Source organism: Cynocephalus volans, chromosome 9, assembly GCF_027409185.1.
Source record: "Cynocephalus volans isolate mCynVol1 chromosome 9, mCynVol1.pri, whole genome shotgun sequence".
In the NCBI taxonomy this organism is placed as follows: Eukaryota; Metazoa; Chordata; class Mammalia; order Dermoptera; family Cynocephalidae; genus Cynocephalus; species Cynocephalus volans.
In genome coordinates, this window is record NC_084468.1 from 76,325,907 (window position 1) to 76,343,358 (window position 17,452).

General features: G+C 35.3%; 1 protein-coding gene across 1 annotated transcript in view; it reads left to right on the forward strand.

Moving 5' to 3' along the window:
* Window positions 1–17,452, forward strand: part of HERC5 (HECT and RLD domain containing E3 ubiquitin protein ligase 5) — a 40,106-nt gene that overhangs the window by 12,195 nt on the left and 10,459 nt on the right. Inside the window, exons 10-16 of the mRNA XM_063107669.1 lie at window positions 201–260; window positions 7,418–7,508; window positions 10,801–10,990; window positions 12,802–12,956; window positions 13,906–14,019; window positions 14,964–15,074; window positions 16,650–16,820. Coding sequence (XP_062963739.1) covers window positions 201–260; window positions 7,418–7,508; window positions 10,801–10,990; window positions 12,802–12,956; window positions 13,906–14,019; window positions 14,964–15,074; window positions 16,650–16,820 — 892 coding nt within the window. The remainder of the gene's footprint in view (window positions 1–200; window positions 261–7,417; window positions 7,509–10,800; window positions 10,991–12,801; window positions 12,957–13,905; window positions 14,020–14,963; window positions 15,075–16,649; window positions 16,821–17,452) is intronic.

Genomic DNA, 17,452 nt, shown 5'->3' on the forward strand with positions numbered 1-17,452 from the left:
TATTTCCCATGTTTGCCACTGAAATTTTGAGATTTAGCAAATGGAATAACTTTTAGATGCCAACGTAATATGCAAACAAATAGGAGACAGAGGGGGACGTTTGAGGGACAGTTATAAAATGTTTTATTTATCATGTCTCCTGCTATAAAGAGGTATATACTCTGTAATTTGGTTTAACCACTGTCTTATTCCTAATGTAGGGAAATCAAAGAAATATTTTCATCTCCTGCTTGCCTGACTGGAAGTTTCTTAAGTAAAAGGTAATACATGAGATAAAATTCTATTAAAAATACCACAAAAGAGTACTAAAAAGTGATTTAAAGGTAAAGTAGTTATATGTTTACCTCTTTTTAGAAATTACATTTTTTTAACAAAAGCAAATATATGCTTGCTGTAGAAAATGTCAAAAATACACACAACAAAAAATGAAAATTACACATAATCAGTCACTTGAGTAATAGCTAGTGTTTATGTGTAAATACTTTTTCTATGCAAATATATTTACAAAAAAAAGTGGGGTTATGTTGTTTTATATATTGCTCTACACTATGCAAATACATTATTTTACAAAAAAACGGGGTTATGTTGTTTTATATATTGCTTTACTGTTAATATGTTTGTCCACTTTTCATTTTATTCAATTTCCATATTATTATTTTTCTATAATATCATTTTAATGATTACATGGGAAGGTCATACCTTAATTTTTTTAATCATTTCCTTTTTGTGAGGTAATAATTTTTTGAATTTTTAAATATTAGGGAAAAAATTCTGAGAGCAGCAAGAGATAAGAAAGAAACACATCACATACAAAGGAGTCCCAGTACAGTTATCAACAGACTTCTCAGCAGAAACCCTGCATGCCAGGAGAGAATAGGATGATATATTCAAAGTACTGAAGGAAAAAACTGCCAACCAAGAATACTTTACCCAGCAAATCAGTCTTTCAGAAATGAGGGAGAAATAAAAACTTTCCCAGACAAAAGTTAAGGGAGTTTATCACCACTAGGACTGCCTTACAGAAATTGCTAAAGAGAGTTCTTTAAACTGAAACAAAAGGCTGCTAATTAGTATAAAACTTAAGAAAGCACAAAACCCAATCATGTAAGTAATACCAAGCAATATTCAGAATATTCTAGGACTGTAATTGTGCTGTGTAAAGTAATATTATCCCTAGTACAGGGGTTAAAGAACAAAATTATTAATAAAAACTAGAACTAAAATAAACCATCATGGGATACATATTACAAAATGATGTAAATTCAGACATCAGAAACAATGTGGGGGGAGTCAAAATGTGGAGTTGTTGTATGCAATCCGAGTTAAGTTGTTAACAGCTTGAAATGGATTGTTATAAGATGTTTTTTATAAGCGTCATGGTAACCAAAATGCAAAAATCTGTAGGAGATACACAAAGAATAAATTTAAAAGATTCAAAACTTACCACTTCAGAAAACTATCAAACCATCAAACCAGAAAGTAAGAAAGCAAGAGAGGAAGAAACAAGTATGTACAAAAACACCAGAAAACAGTGAACAAAATGGCAATAGCATGTTCCTACCTATCAATAATTACCTTGAATGTAAGTGGATTAAATTCTCCAATAAAAACATGGAGCGAATGAATACATTAAAAAATAAGACCCAACTATGTGTTGCCTACAACAGACTCATTTCACTGCCTACAGAGACTCATTAAGGACGCACACAGACTAAAAAAGAGCAGGGGTAGCAATACCTGTATCAAATAAAGTAGACTTAAAATCAAATTAAAAAGAAACAAAGAAGGACATTATATAATAATAAAGGGCTCAATTCATCAAGGTGGTATTACAGTTGTAAATATGTATATTCCCAACAGTGGAGCACATATATATATATGTATATGTATGTGTATATATATATATATATATATGTATATGTGTGTGTGTGTATATATATGTATATAAAGCAAATATTAAAGGATCTGAAGGGAGAGAGAGATTACAAATACAATAATAGTAGGAGACTTTAATATATCACTTTCAATAATGGACAGATCATTCAGACAGACAATTAATAAGGAAATACCAGACTTGAACAGCCCTCTAGACCAAATGGACCTAACACATATATAGAACATTCCATCTGACAACAGAACACACGTTCTACTCAAGCACACACACAACATTCTCCAAGATAGATTATATCTTAGGCCAAAGGACAAGTCTTAGCAAATTTAAGAGATTGAAATCATATCAAGTACCCTTTCTGTCCACAATGATATGAAACTAGAAATCAATAACAGGAGGAATTTTGGAAAATTAACAAAAACATGGAAATTAAACAGTCTTCTGAACTACCAATGGATCAATGAAGAAATTAAAAAGGAAGTTTTAAAATATCTTTAGATAAATGGAAATATACACAAAACATACCAAAACTTATGGGATGCAGCAAAAGCAGTTCTAAGAGGAAAGTTTATAGCAATAAACACCTACATTAAAAAAAGAAGACTGCAAATAAACAACATTATGCTTTAAGGAAATAGAAAAAGAACAAATAGGCACAGTATTAGCAGAAGGAAAGAAATAATAAAGATCAGAACAAAAATAAATGATATAGAGACTAGGAAAATAATCCAGAAGAGCAACGAAACTAAGAGTTGCCTTTTTGAAAAGATATACAAAATTGATGAACCTTTAGCTAGACTAAGCAAAAGAGAAAAAGAGAAAGAAATAAAACAAGAAACGAGAGAGGAGACATTACAGCTGATGCCACAGAAATACAAAGGACCATAAGAAACTATTATGGGGCCGGACCATGGCTCACTCGGGAGAGTGTGGTGCTGATAACACCAAGGCCATGGGTTCGTCCATATAGGGATGGCCGGTTGCTCACTGGGTGAGTGTGGTGCTGACAACACCAAGTCAAGGGTTAAGATCCCCTTACTGGTCATCTTTAAAAAAAAAAAAAAAGAAACTGTTATGAACAATTATATGTCAAAAAATTAGATGGCCTAGAAGAAATGGATAAATTCTTAAACATATACAACCTACCAAGACTGAATCATAAAGAAATAGAAAATTTGAACAGACTGATAACAAGAGAGGAGATTGAAGCAGTCATAGAAAGTCTCCCATCAAAGAGAAGTCCAGGACATAATATGGACATATGTGCTGAATTCTACCAAAGATTTAAAGAAGAACTAATATCAATTCACCACAAACTGTTACAAAAAATTGATGAGGAGGGAATACTTCCAAACTCTTTATGAGGCCCTGATACCGAAGCCAGATAAGGACATCACAGGAAAAAAAACTATAGGCCAATATCCTTGGTGAATGTAGATGCAGAAATCAACAATATACTAGCAAATCAAATTCAACACACATTAAAAAGATCATTGGCCATGATCAACTGGGATTTATCCCAGGAATGCAAGGATAGTTCAATATATGGGTGTTAGTCCATTTCTGTTGCTTATTACAAAATACACGGAACTGGGTGATTTATAAAAAAATGAACTTTACTACTCACAGTTTCTGAGGCTAGGAAGTTCAAAGTCCAGGGAACAGAGCTGGTGAAGATCTTGATGGTGGTGACAGTGATGGCAGGGTATCATATTGTGAAAATGGCAGAGCAGAGAGCAAGAGAGAAAGACAGACTCTCTCTCTTTTAAGGCCCTTAGAACCATGCCCCTGACCACCATTTTTAATCCATTCACTATGGCATGGTCCTCAATCTAATCACTTCTTCAAGGCTCCACCTTCCCATTACCATAATAGGATTTCCCACCTTCTTAACAGTCACAGTGAGGGCCAAGTTTCTAATATATGAAACTTGCAGACACAATTCAAGCTTCATTGAGTTTTAGTGGGACATAATTCAATCCACCACAATATGCAAATCCATATTTGCAAATCAATGCATCACATCATCAGAATGAAGGACAAAAATTATATGATCATCTCACTAGATACAGAAAAAGCATTTGACAGAATTCACCATCCTTTTATGACTTAAAAAAACAAAAACTCAACAAAATAGGTATAGAAGGAATGTACCTTAACACAATAATGAGTCATATATGACAAACCACAGCTGATATCATACTCAATGGGGAAAAGTTAAAAGCTTTTCCTCTAAGACCTGGAATAAGACAAGGTCTTAGAGGAAAAGCTTAGCCCCTTCTATTCAATCAGAACAGTCCCATTTACAGTAGCTACAAAAAAAGTAACAAAATACTTAGAAATAAATTTAACCAAGTAAATGAAAGACCTATACACTGAAAATTGTAAACCATTAATGAAAGAAATTGAGGAATGCACAAATAAATGGAAAGATACCCCATGGTCATGGATTGGAAAAATTAATATTGTTAAAATGTTTATACCACCCAAAGCAATCTACAGATTTAATGTAATCATTGTCAAAATTGCAATGTCATTTCTCAGAGATAAAAAAAATCCTAAAACTCATATGGAACCACAAAAAAATACAAATAGCCAGGACAGTTGTGAGCAAAAATAACAAAGCTGGAGGAACTATACTACCTAATTTCAAACTGTACTACAAAATGCAAGTAATTAAAACAGCCTGGTACTGGCATAAAAATAGACATGTCAAGCAATGGGACACAATAGAGAGCCTGGAAAATAACACACGTCTATGGTCAATTGATCAAGTATACTTGTACAGTGGGAAAAGGACAGTCTCTTCAATAAATGGTGTTGGGAAAACTGTATATCCATATGTAAAAGAATGAAGTTGAATTCTTATCTCATACCATGTGCAAAATTAGCTCAATATGGATCAAAGACTTAAAAATAGGACCTGAAATTGTAAAACTGCTAGAAGAAAATGGGAAAACTATACAACATTAATATGGACAGTGATTTTTTAGATTTGACCCTGAAAGCATGGGCAACAAAAGCAAAGATAGACAAATAGAACTACACCAGAATAAAAAGCTTCTGCACATCAAAGGAAACAACAGAGTGAAGAGAGAGCCTATGGATTGGGAGAAAATATTTGCAAATGATACCCTCTCATAAGTGATTAATATCCAGAATATATGAGGAACTTAAATAACTATAGAAAGAAAACATAATCCAACTAAGAAATGAGCGAGGGACCTGAATAGACATTTTCTCAAAAGAAGGCATACAGATGGCTAACACACACATGAAAAAGTGCTCAACATTTCTAGTCATTAGGGAGATGCAAATAAAAGCCACATTGAGGTGTCACCTCACACCTGTTAGAATAGCTGTTATTAAAAAGACAAGTGTAGGTAAGAATGGAGAAAAGAGAGCCCTTGTACACTGTTGGTGGAAATGTAAATTACTACAACCAGTATGGAAAATAGTACAGAGGTCCTCAGAAAGCTAAAAGTAGGGTATTAGTCTGTTCTGTGTTGCTGTAGCAGAAAACCTGAGACTGGGTAATTTACAAAAAACAGAGGTTTATTTGGCTCACGATTCTGGGACAGGTGCATCTGGTGCGTACCTCAGGCTGCTTCATTCATGACAGAAAGCCGCAGGCAGCCAGCAGGTACAAGCAGATCACATGGCGAGAGGAAGCAAGAAAGAGCGGGGAGGTTCCAGGGTCTTTTAAACAACCAGCTCTTTTGGGAACTAACAGAGCAAGAACTCACTCCCCCACCTAGGGAGAGTGTTAATGCATTCATGAGGGATCCACCCCCATGACTCAGACGGCTTCCAGTACTGCCATATTGGGGATCAGATTTCCACATGGGTTCTGGGAGGACAGTATATCCAAACTCCATCAAATAGAATTACCATATAATCTAACAGTCCTGCTTCTCGGTATTTACCTGAAAGACTTGAAATCAGTATGTCTAAGAGATGTCTGTAGTTCCACGTTCATTGCAGCACTATTCACAATAGTCAAATTATATCATTTTTTTAAAATTAATTTTTTCGGGGGTGTGGGCATTGGCTGGCCAGTACAGGGATCAAACCCTGGACCTCGGTGTTATCAGCACCATGTTCTAACCAGCTAAGCTAACCGGCCAGCCCAGTAGCCAAATTATGGAATCAACCTAAGTGTCCATCAGGGTATATGAATGGATAAAGAAAATGTGGTATATATACACATTGGAATACTATAGTCAGCCTTACAAAAGGAGGAAATTGTCATTTTTGATAACATGGACGGAATCGAATAACATTGTGCTAAGTGAAATATGACAAACGTGGAAAGACAAATACTGTATCTTCTCACTTAAATGTGGAATCTAAAACAATTGAACTCATAGAAGCAGAGAGTAGGATGGTGGTTACCAGAGGCTGGTGAGTGGGGGGTATGGGGAGATGATAGTCAAAGGGTATAAGGCCTCAGTTAGGTAGAAGGAATATATTTGTTTTATTGTATTGTATTGTTTAGATCGATAGCACAGCATGCTGAGTATAGCTAATAACTAAGTATTGTACATTTCAGTATCACTAAGAGAATAAATTTCTAATGTTCTCATCACAAAGAAAGTTAACTGTTTGAGATGATGTTAGTTAGCTTAATTTAATCATTTCTTACTCAAAAATGATTCAAAATCATGACACCATAAGTATATACCACTATAATTTGTCACTATGCAATAAAAAAAATTAGGAAAGAACAACTTTCTTCTTCTTTACCTAAATATCTGTATAATATAGTTATTTCTTTGAAAGAAGTTTTCCCTATTTTTAGACACTAATTATATTTCTTACTTTACAAAGAATGCGTATTTTTAAACAGTGAATTTATTCAGTTCAGCATAAACAGTTAATGCATTAGGATACTTACACATTTTATTAATAATTTTCTATTGGAATATTAAGAATTTACTGCTTTGAAGCTCTTTCTTTTGGTCCCTACTTTCAATTTATGTAACTGGAAAAAATGGTCATATTTTTTGGAAAGAGGAAAAACCTTTGTCTTTTTTCTGTGGCTATTTTTTTTTTTTTTTTTTTTTGTCTTTTTGTGACCGGCCGCTCAGCCAGTGAGCGCACCGGCCATCCTTATATAGGATCCGACCCCGCAGCGGGAGCGCTGCTGTGCTCTCAGCGCTGCACTCTCCCGAGTGCGCCACGGGGTCGGCCCCTTCTGTGGCTATTTTTATACTGGAAAATAAGTATTTCTTGATTATACGTTTTAGATGAGACAATATCTGAGTTAATGTCTTGTGGTATATATAGCAAATGCAGCCTTGATATTTTTTGGCATTTTAGAATAATTCTGTGTTGTCTACTTCATTGTCAATTGTATTTGTATTCAGCCAAATTATAGTTATGATAGTTGAGAAAAAAGGTAATTTTATTGAAATGGGGCAAGCTGTAGAAGAAACTTTGCATCTAAATAGATGATCTGATAAAATACTTAATTTTGAAGTGTCTGTTTTCATTTGCTTTCACTTATTTATCTTTCTTCTACAGAATAGCTGCAGAAACATCTATCCATTTGGATTTAAATAAAGCAAGAAACACCTTTAAGGAGTTAACCCAAAAGGAATGGATTACTAACATGGTGGTATTCTTCAGATTATTATTTGGAGAGAGAAAATACATTTGGAACATTTCTAATAAGAACTCAAATTTCAAAAGAAATATTGTGTTTTAAGAGATTCTCTGAGATGCTGTACTATATCCAGATTAAGATAAACTCATAGCATTTGAGTTTGCCCATTTAGGGTGAAATAGTTGGTATAGAAGTCACATAGGTTACAAATAGTCTAAATAGTGTGTCTGTACAGAGCACACATACACATACACATATACATATTCCTAGAGGGAATTTTTCCAACTTAGGGCTTTAGGAAAATGATTAAGGATTTGTTGAAATTGACACGCTAGAATAAGAATGAGATTTTTTATGCAATTCTGTTAAGCACAAATATAGGAACAAGAACACCTTTTCTGGTAGGAATATCCCTACACCAAGGACTGCCTATGTTCTTCCTGTCTGTGTTTTGTTCTATTGCGCTTTCTTTTCTGTAGGTTCTAGAGTGGTCTTGTTCTTTCTGGAACTGTTGCTGTGTGTTTCAGTACTGTTACTATTGTTTTTAGGTTTTCCATTTGCAAATCCTGCAAACATGTTTTCTTTATTAATTTAGCCTTTCTTGATGCAGCCTTATTACTTTATCTCCCTATTTTATTCTACTGTTTGATCAGGAATGGTACTTCCTGTGTTCTCTGAGTTTTTCTCTCTGGGTCTCACTGTGGTTCCTTCTTTTTTTCTCCCTCTTCTTCCCTCCTTGCACCCACCCCTCCTCTTTTTTTTTTTGGCCTCTCCTGTTTATGTATCTCTCATTCTCTTTCCCCCTCAACCTTTTTTTTTTTTAGTTTTGTTTTATTTTTAAATGACATAATAATCATACATATTTATGGGGTGCAATGTTATGTTTTGATATATGTGTACATTGTGTAATGATCAAATCAGGGTGATTAGCAATTCTGTTACCACAGACATTTATCATTTTTTTGTGATGAAAACATTCAGAATCCTCTCTTCTAGCTATTTTGAAAGATACAGTACATTGTTAACTATAGCCATCCTACTGTGCAATACAATAGCAGAACATATTTTTCCGAACTATAACTTTGTACCTGTTAACTATCCCCTCCACCCCTTCCCTTCCCAGCTTCTGGCAACCACCATTCTACTCTCTACTTCAGTAAGACCAACTTACTTAGATTCCACATGTGAGTGAGACCATGCTCTCATCTCTCACCCTCCCTTTCTCTGAGCTGCCTTACCTGCTGTGCTGCCCTGTCTGCCACAATCAGCATTCTCTATCTTAGCTGCAAGTTTTCTCTCTCACACACTGCTTTCTCTCAAGGGAAAGTGGAAAGTTTAATTCTGTTTACCTCAGCAGAACCACGGCTGCCTGTCACATTAACCCAAGAACTACCCTGTTGACTGTTTCATGAGTATTTCTTTGATTATTTAAAATCCTCCTGTTGGAGCCAGTTTAACTTTCTTTCAGTAAGATTCTGAGTCATTGCTACTGAATTCAACTGTGGAAAGATCACCAGAAATAGAAGGCCATTTCTTCATCTGTGAAGGGAAAGGGTTGGATCAGTTCATCGCTAAGGGACCTCCCTGCTTGCTAATTATATCTTGATTATGCCAGAAAAATAACATGTGATGTGCAAATAACATAATCATAGGGCATCCTTCACCTCTGTTGTGTCAGAAGAGGATAGTTAGATTAGAAGACCTGTAATGTTTCTGTCTTGCAATTCTGTCATATGGACTCAGACTTTTGGCATTCATTGATTTATTTAGCAAACATTCAAATACTTGATATTTGCAAGGCAGTGTAATAATGACTCTTGATGAAGAATGAAAGAGACACACTCTTCATCCTTCAGAAGCTCACGGTTTAGTAAGGGAGACAGACACATACATCCAAGTATTAGTGCAAAGACTGGATGTTTTTTATACTCCACTGTCTTCTCTATTGCCGAGCTTAGAATGCAGTCCGTGTACAATAAATATTTTTGGATGAATTCAGTCGTGTTCGGGCAGTTAATGGTCAGCTCTACTTAGAATACTCAAAATAAGCTGCCCAGAGGAATTGGGAGTTTGTCAGGTACCTACATGAGGAAGGACATTCCAGGTAGCCAAGAAAATGTACACCAGGGACACAGTGTGAGCAAACACATTGGCTTGAAAGTATCATAGTAGTTCTGAAAGGTTTGGAGTGGGCTGGGAGGTTTGGGGATATGAGTAATGATGAACAAAGATGGGTCATTGGGATGTTAAAATAGAGTTGTCACGTAAACATAGTCCACAGATGGAACATCACAGTAGGAACCCAGTCTAATGTTTTAATATAAAAATAGGTAATTATAAGAATTTGTGCTTTTGGATATCATTTATCCAGTACCTCATAATGTAATGGTTAAGAGTTTGGTTTGGGATCAGAAAGATCCAGGAGAAATTCTAACTTAGCTCTGTGACCTTGAGCAAGTAACTTAATTTCTCTGAAGTACAGATTTCTCATCTATAAAGTGGGATTAATGGTATCATCTGTGTTATGGAGAAACTACAAGGATTAAAGGACCTAATTAATATACATAAGCCGGTTAGCACAGTATCTGGCAGATAATAAGTATTCCATAAATACTAGCTTATCTGCACAGTGGATTTTTAAACAAATGATTGCTATTATCTAAGCACACGTAACAAATAAAAATTAAGAATTCCATTTGAATTTTTCCTGAACAGTTGCCTTCTGAATTGGGGAAACTACAAGGAGATTGAAAGGGCTAGACACTAGAATTTGTGGTGGAGACAGGTAGTCTAGACACTAGAATTTGTGGTGGAGACAGGTGGTCCTATGAGAAGGTAATAGGAAACCATGTTAGGTTTTGTTGGTGAAATTGTTGCTTTTGTTTGTCTTTTGGTTTTTATTTTGTTTTGCTTTTTTGGGTTCTGATACAATCTTCCTCTGAAAGAAAATGAGGTCTGATAGTGTGAACCAGAGGGTAGAATATAGTACTTATTATAGAGAGGGCTGCCATTGGTTCCTAATCCATCGTTTATGCAGTGTAACTTGTCATGTGATTTCTTCTGATCTCCTTCATGCACTGCAACAATGAATGAGGAGAATACTTGTCACATATTCCAAATACCTATTGTATTTGGGAAGCTGGGTGAGATGGGATGTAAACATGAGTTTTAGAAAAACTAAATGACTATTCTAATTTAATGGTGGAATGAAATTTCAGGTTCTACTTGTTTTTTTACAATAAGTTATACCCAGTTCGTGCTGAGTTTTGAATGCCTTTTCCCTGATCCTTTCTGTCCACAGATAACCACCTGTCTCAAGGAAAATCTGTTCAAAAACCTTCCATTTCATTCTTTACACCAAGAAGCTTTAGAAATTTTCTTCCTTCTCCCAGAATGTCCTGTGATGCATGATTCTAACAACTGGGAGAGCCTGGTGGTTCCATTTGCAAAGGCTGTTTGTAAGATGAGTGACAAGTCTTCAAGGATTCTGGGTAACATTGATGATTTACATTTGAAAATACTCTACCCATCTTCTCAATAGAAAGACATGCCTAGTAAAGTTATGGCAAAATTTAGATAATTATAATTGCATTCATGTTTTTTAGTTCATTTTCTTAGCATACTCTAAAGATGCTGTAATAATTACTGTGATTGTTTGAGAACCTTTTTAGAGTTCTTGGAATGGGACATGCATGACTTGGTCATGAGGTCCTTTGTCCCCAACTTTTCATTATGAAAAATTTCACAAACACAGAGAAGTTGAAAGAATAGTAGTCGATATCCATGTACCCTCTACCTTAGAGTCAGCTACAGTAAACATGTTGTCATATGTGCTTTCTCTCTTTATGTAGAGATTGTGTTTTATTTTTGTTGAACTATTTGAAAGTGAGTTGAAGACTTGAGATTTTACTCATATTTTCAGCATTCATCTAAGAATATGGAATCCTATATTACCGTGATATCATTATAGTTAGGAAAATTAGCCATAATTCCATAATATTACCCAATGTCCAGGCCATATTTAAATTTCTCCACTTTTCCCAAAAGGTATTTTATAGCTGTTTTTTTTTTTTTTTTTAGAGAATCTAGGTCAGTTTTCTTACCAAATGTTCCATATGCACACTGTCTGATTGTTCTTCCTTTCTCTGTACTTCCAGTACACTGGAAAGTAGGTCTAGGGGCATGAATGGATTTTAATGAGTTTTTTGACATACATGGCCTATTCAGACCAAGGAAGTCCATACTTTACGTTTTATTACATCTAGACAATATTGTAAATGATGAAAAGCTATTTTAAAGTGTATTTTGTTTTTTTAAATGCTGAAAGATATTTTTTAAGAGTTAAAAACTCAGGCTGGGACCACAAAAAGAGTTGTGAAATCATGAACAGTTCTTTATTTAATTTTTAATACATTATACTATTTCATATGGGCAAAAATGTGATCAATTGGATTTTGTATTTTGGGCTGGCCAGTTATCTCATTTGGTTAGAACATGGCCTTATAACATCAGGCCAGTGGTTCCAATCCCTGTACCAGGCAGCTATCAAAAAAAATTTTTTTGTGTGTGTATTTTTTCATAAATTAAATTAAGGTTGCGTTTCTATTAACTGTGAAGGAATTTTTTCAGGATGTTAAAATCTAAACTTTTAATTGCAATTGTACTTTTTTCACTGCAAAGTTTATTAGAACTGTGTTTTGTTTTGTTTTTGGGGGGCAGCTGGCCAATACAGGTATCAGAACCCGTGAACTTGGTATTATAAGGCTGTGCTCTAACCAGCTGAGATAACCGGCCAGCCCAGAAGTGTGTTTTTTGTAATTATAATACATATTAAAATATTTTTTTATGTGTTTGGGGAAATATTGACTACTTTTTACCTTTAAGAATCCAAGAGAAATTACCTTTAATGTTAATAATTGTATTTCCCTTTTTTGTACAGGCCAAATATACAGAGATGGAAAATAAAATAGTGGTTACCAGGGTTGGCAGGGGCTAGGAGGGAGGAAATGGGGAGATGTAAATAAAAGGATACAATGTAGCAGATATGTAGGATCCATAAGCCAAGAGATCTAATGTATAAAATGAGGACTGTAGTTAATATTATTGTTTTAGGGGTTTTTGTTAAATAAGTAGATTTTAGCTGCCCTTGTCACAAAAAAAGTAACAATAAGATGATAGATATGTCGATTTGCTTCACTGTAGTAATCATTTTGCTATATGTGTCCCATAGCATCATGTTGTAAACCTCAAATATACACAATAAAATTTATTTTAAAATATTTACCTTCTTTGTATTCCTCAGAGGAGTATTGGGCAAGCCTGCAAGAATCTCCTTTCAGCAAACTCGTCCTGATGTTTAAAAGAGCCATCATGTCTCAACTGCGTTATTGGACTAATAGTGCCGAGAACCATGGTCATGCTAAAGCTCTCCTAGAAATGCTGAAAAAGCTGCACAGGGTAAGCGTTCGTTTAGAAACCTCTATTCCTTTTTTTGGCAGTAAAAGTTTCCTTGTTTTCAACTGGCCTGAATCTTAAATAGACTTCTGTGAAACATGAAGTTTATATTGCTATTTTTTAAATTTTGTTTTTTGTGTGAATTGCATCATGCATAGAAACAAATATATATAAAAGCTTTGTGCAGTTTGAGGATTGTAGTCACAGGGATGAAGCAGCTTCACCATGCTTTAGGTGGTAGTACTGGGAGGCCTGTATCATTTGGGGTCTGGGTGAGAGTTAGTAGAAATATTCTAGACAAATGGTTTCATTGTACATAGCCAAGATGCGTTTGCAGAAGACCTCCTGAGAATTAGTAATTTAGGCCAGGACTGTGCCCATCCAGGTCAAATACTGATGGTCACTGATGTCCACAGCGTGAAGTGTTATTATTCAGTATCTTAGCCAACTCATGCCGAGGTAGTCACATGTGTCATAATAACCTAATCATCTCAGGGGATGGAGGACTGGAAAATGTACCCACAGTTTAGTAGGGGAATGTTCCATATATACCTTGGCAGAGAGAACACCTATAAATGGCATATAAGCTTTGAAGAATAAGACATGAAGAATTGGGCCCAAGAGTACTTTGGATTTATATTGCATTGTTTTTTAGGTTTTTGGGGGAGGGGTTGTTTTTTGGGGGGACTTAAAGATCTTTAAAATTTTACTATGAACTCATTAACTAGAAGTTTATTGACTTATCATCAATCTCTACTATTAAGTATTAGATATTCTTTACTGTCCATGAAAATGTGGGGCTTTGGCAGTGGAGGAATTGGATAGAATTTTATTCTTGTCATTAAAAGAGTGTTTGTTTAATTTACTATTTAATCTGATAATCTAATTAACAACCATTAGATGAAGTAGTCACTAAATATATGATCTTCTTACAAGTCATATTTTATTTAAGGTAAACCAGACCAAATGTAAACTGCCTGAAAATATTTTTAAAGTAGATGAACTCTCACACTGGCTCAATTTTTATGAAGAAGCATATAGTAGGTCCTCTTGCAAAGTGAACTTGGTAAGTATGGCAAATTTAAAAGGGGAAATAGATAATCAGTGAGTTAATATAGGTATTCCTGTTGTAACTTCATACATGAGTTTCTGAAAAGCTTTTTACTCTGCAAAATTACACAATAGAAATAGCAGGGCTTATGGGAAAGACTTCTTAAAATCTACCTAATTTTGTAGCTAGTGCACTAACAGAAAAGTGATTGATACCTGGGGAGATAACTTGGATCAACCAGGCAAGCGTCTCATGGAGAGTTCAATGAGAACATGGAAAATGCACAAAAAGAAAAGGGTAGAAATCTATCTGAACTCTAATTAGAGAGGAACTGGTGGGACTGAGAAAACAGATGCAAGTGGAGCTCTGATGCCCTTAAGGAGGCCATAGAAGGCAGCGTGACTCACCAGGAGCAAGAGCCAGCAGTGAAGGGCTACAGCTTTGGGGAGGGCATCCTGGGTGTAGGCGCTCCTTTTTTATTTTCTTAAAATGCAGTTAAAGAGCTCCTGCTGCCAGTGCAGTAGCTGACCTGAGGTGTTTTTCCTTTCTCTGAAGGTTATATTTCTATTACTTCAAGCACATCAACCCTTGCCCAGCAAAAAATCATGTATGAGCTAACCAGTTATCCATGTTATATCATTCCCCTGTTTACAAAGACATCTGAGCTAATTCACGTTGCAGAAACTCAGAGTGCAGTAGAACAGACTCTTGGGAATATGTCCAAAATTTATAATTAATGACTAAATTAAATGGGCATTGAAAATACTATGTATCTTTCATTGATATATATAAATATATGAAACATGTTATGTGTTACTAGTATTACTGATCAGCAATGTGGATTACTTTCACTGAAAGTACTTGCACCTTAAACCACCAGCGATTTAAGGCAGTGAGGTACAGTGTGAGATTTCTCTTGTTCTTTAATTTATCAGAATTATTGTCATTTCCGTTTTTAGGACACTTCAGCAGACGTAAAGTATCGTGTCATATTCAGTCATTTTCCATTTATCTTTACTATTCTGTCAAAAATGAAACTACTGTATGCAAACTCACTTTTAAAAATACGGGTATGTATGCCTATTTCTTTGTCTTCGTTAACATAAATCACATGATAAATGCCTTCTTAAGCATGCAATATTTGGGGGGTGATGGTTTTGGCATTCGAAGAGCTTATACTCTAATGAAGAAGGCAAGGCAGACTCATAATTTGGGTTGGCTCAGCTTTAAGGTATTTTAGGGCCTTGGTAGCAAAGGATAGAGCTTGGCCAAGTAGCCTAGTTAGAGGGCTTTTGCCTGAAGTTGGCAGTGGCAGCATATAGTCTTCTGGATAGTTCTCAAAGAGATGTAACAAACTTGGGCTTGTTTAGGATTAGCACTATATTTGAGGAGGTTCAATCTAATGAAACAAGAGTAGCAGGAGCAGAGGTGGCAGAGGATTCTTGAAATTAGGACCTCCATAAATGGTTGATACTCTGTGATGGTGCTATAATAAAAGTTTATAAAAAGTCCCCCCTTCTAAGTGTACTGTCACAAGCTGAGGTGGTTCTGTTCATCAGTATATTTAGCAAAGTGGTTTTGAACCACTTTGTATAATTGGACAACTGAAAATGCCTAGGTTAATACAGCGGATAATCCCTACATTATTTATTGCATTTTTATAAGGATTAAATTTGTTAATATAGATAAAAGCATTTAGAACAGTGCCTCATATAAGTCAGTACCCCAAAGTGTTAGCTGTTATCACTTTTACTGTTACATATGCAGACAAATGTATATTTATGCATGCATAATATTAAAAGATGTCCTTAAAATAGATATTTTCACATGATACATTTACCATAATAAAATAAGAAATTCATGAGTTCTGAGTATGGCCATTAATGAAATATTTAACAAAGGAAAATAAAAGGAAAAAAAGATATAAGAACTTTGTTTTGCTTCAACTCTTGTAACCTATTCTCTCCTGATTTTAAAGACACTTCCAGTGATAATTTTTAAAGAACTGCTATTTGATTGCTCTTTGTTCTGCTAACAGCCACAGACTTTAATGATCCCAAATTGCCATTTGGTTTCAGAATTAACATTCTGTCTGTGTTATCTTTCCCTTTCTCTCTCTTCCTGTCTCTCTTATATTAACTTCTTAGATTACCTGTCTCTTAAAATCTCTTGTCTAGGTTTTTCTCCTAGAATAAGATCTCTTTGGAGAGGTCTCTCATATCTGGATTTTTCCCACAGCCTGCTGCTTCCTTCCTAAGCATCTGAACTTCTGTCCTGAATGAGAATATTATGTTGCAGTGCACTGTTTCAGTAGATACTAATCAATCTCTTAGTCTATTGAAGATAATTAGCTTTGGTAACTTAAGTATTAATAATTGTGTTTATAGGATAAAGGGGTCCAATGAAACCTGCCGCTGGTGACTTAGCTGCTCATCCAGGTTGGCTGCACAAAGTATTTCGTTCCTTAGGTCCTGTGTTTCTTCTGTTTGCTGAGAGTGAATACTGAATGTTTCATTTATTTTCAGTGATGTATATAAGGCTCTTTCCATAAGCGTGACAGAATAAATGGAACTGGTTTGTTCCACTTTATAAATTTCTACTTAGGGCAAATGGCAAAATGAAGTGAGACATTTTTGTTTTTCTAGGAGAACAAAATTAGAGCTTGTATGAAGTTGATAGGAACTGTGGGACAAGAAGAGTCTGAATTAGCTTTGCTGCCTGCCTTTTATCTAAGAGTTAGAAGGAATCACTTGATCGAGGACGTCTTGAATTATCTAAGTCCATTTGAGAATGAAGACCTGAGGAAAGAGTTATTGGTAAAGTATAATTCTTGCTTAATATTTTTGCTGCTGAGAGAAGAAAAACATACAAGAATGGATCAAAGGGTCTTACTGAGGAGAAATTATCTCCCTTTGCCACAAAGGTTGTCTGTTTGGGGGTTTGCATAATTCCCTTAGTTACCTTTGAGTTTCGGGTAGTTGTGGGCACTTAGTACATTTGGGCTAAGGAGCATCAGGAGAAATGGTTGTTCTCCCACCACCCTGGTCAGGTGAGTAATCCAGTATTAGCCCTAAAAGGTCCAGTCCCTTCTGAGATCTGACCTAGCCTGGCTAGTCACCACCTATTAAGGGTTTCAGTGAGATGGGATTGGCATAGAGGAGAATTAAGGGGTGGTTTCTGCTCTCATGTAAGAACCAAAATGTGGAAGAGGGGACTTTATGGACTACAGAGTCATTTGGGGGTATATTATAGATTTAACCATGTTCTGAACATTCATAAATAATTTTTGGTTTAATTACTATGTAAGTTGTCTCACTAGTAGATATTTGACACAGAATAATAACAACTATTAGATGTATTCAGTGCTTTCCTTGTGCCAAGAACTGTTGTGAGTGCTTTACGCTTATTTGTTTAAGCCTTTCAACAATACCATGTGGTAGGTTCTCTT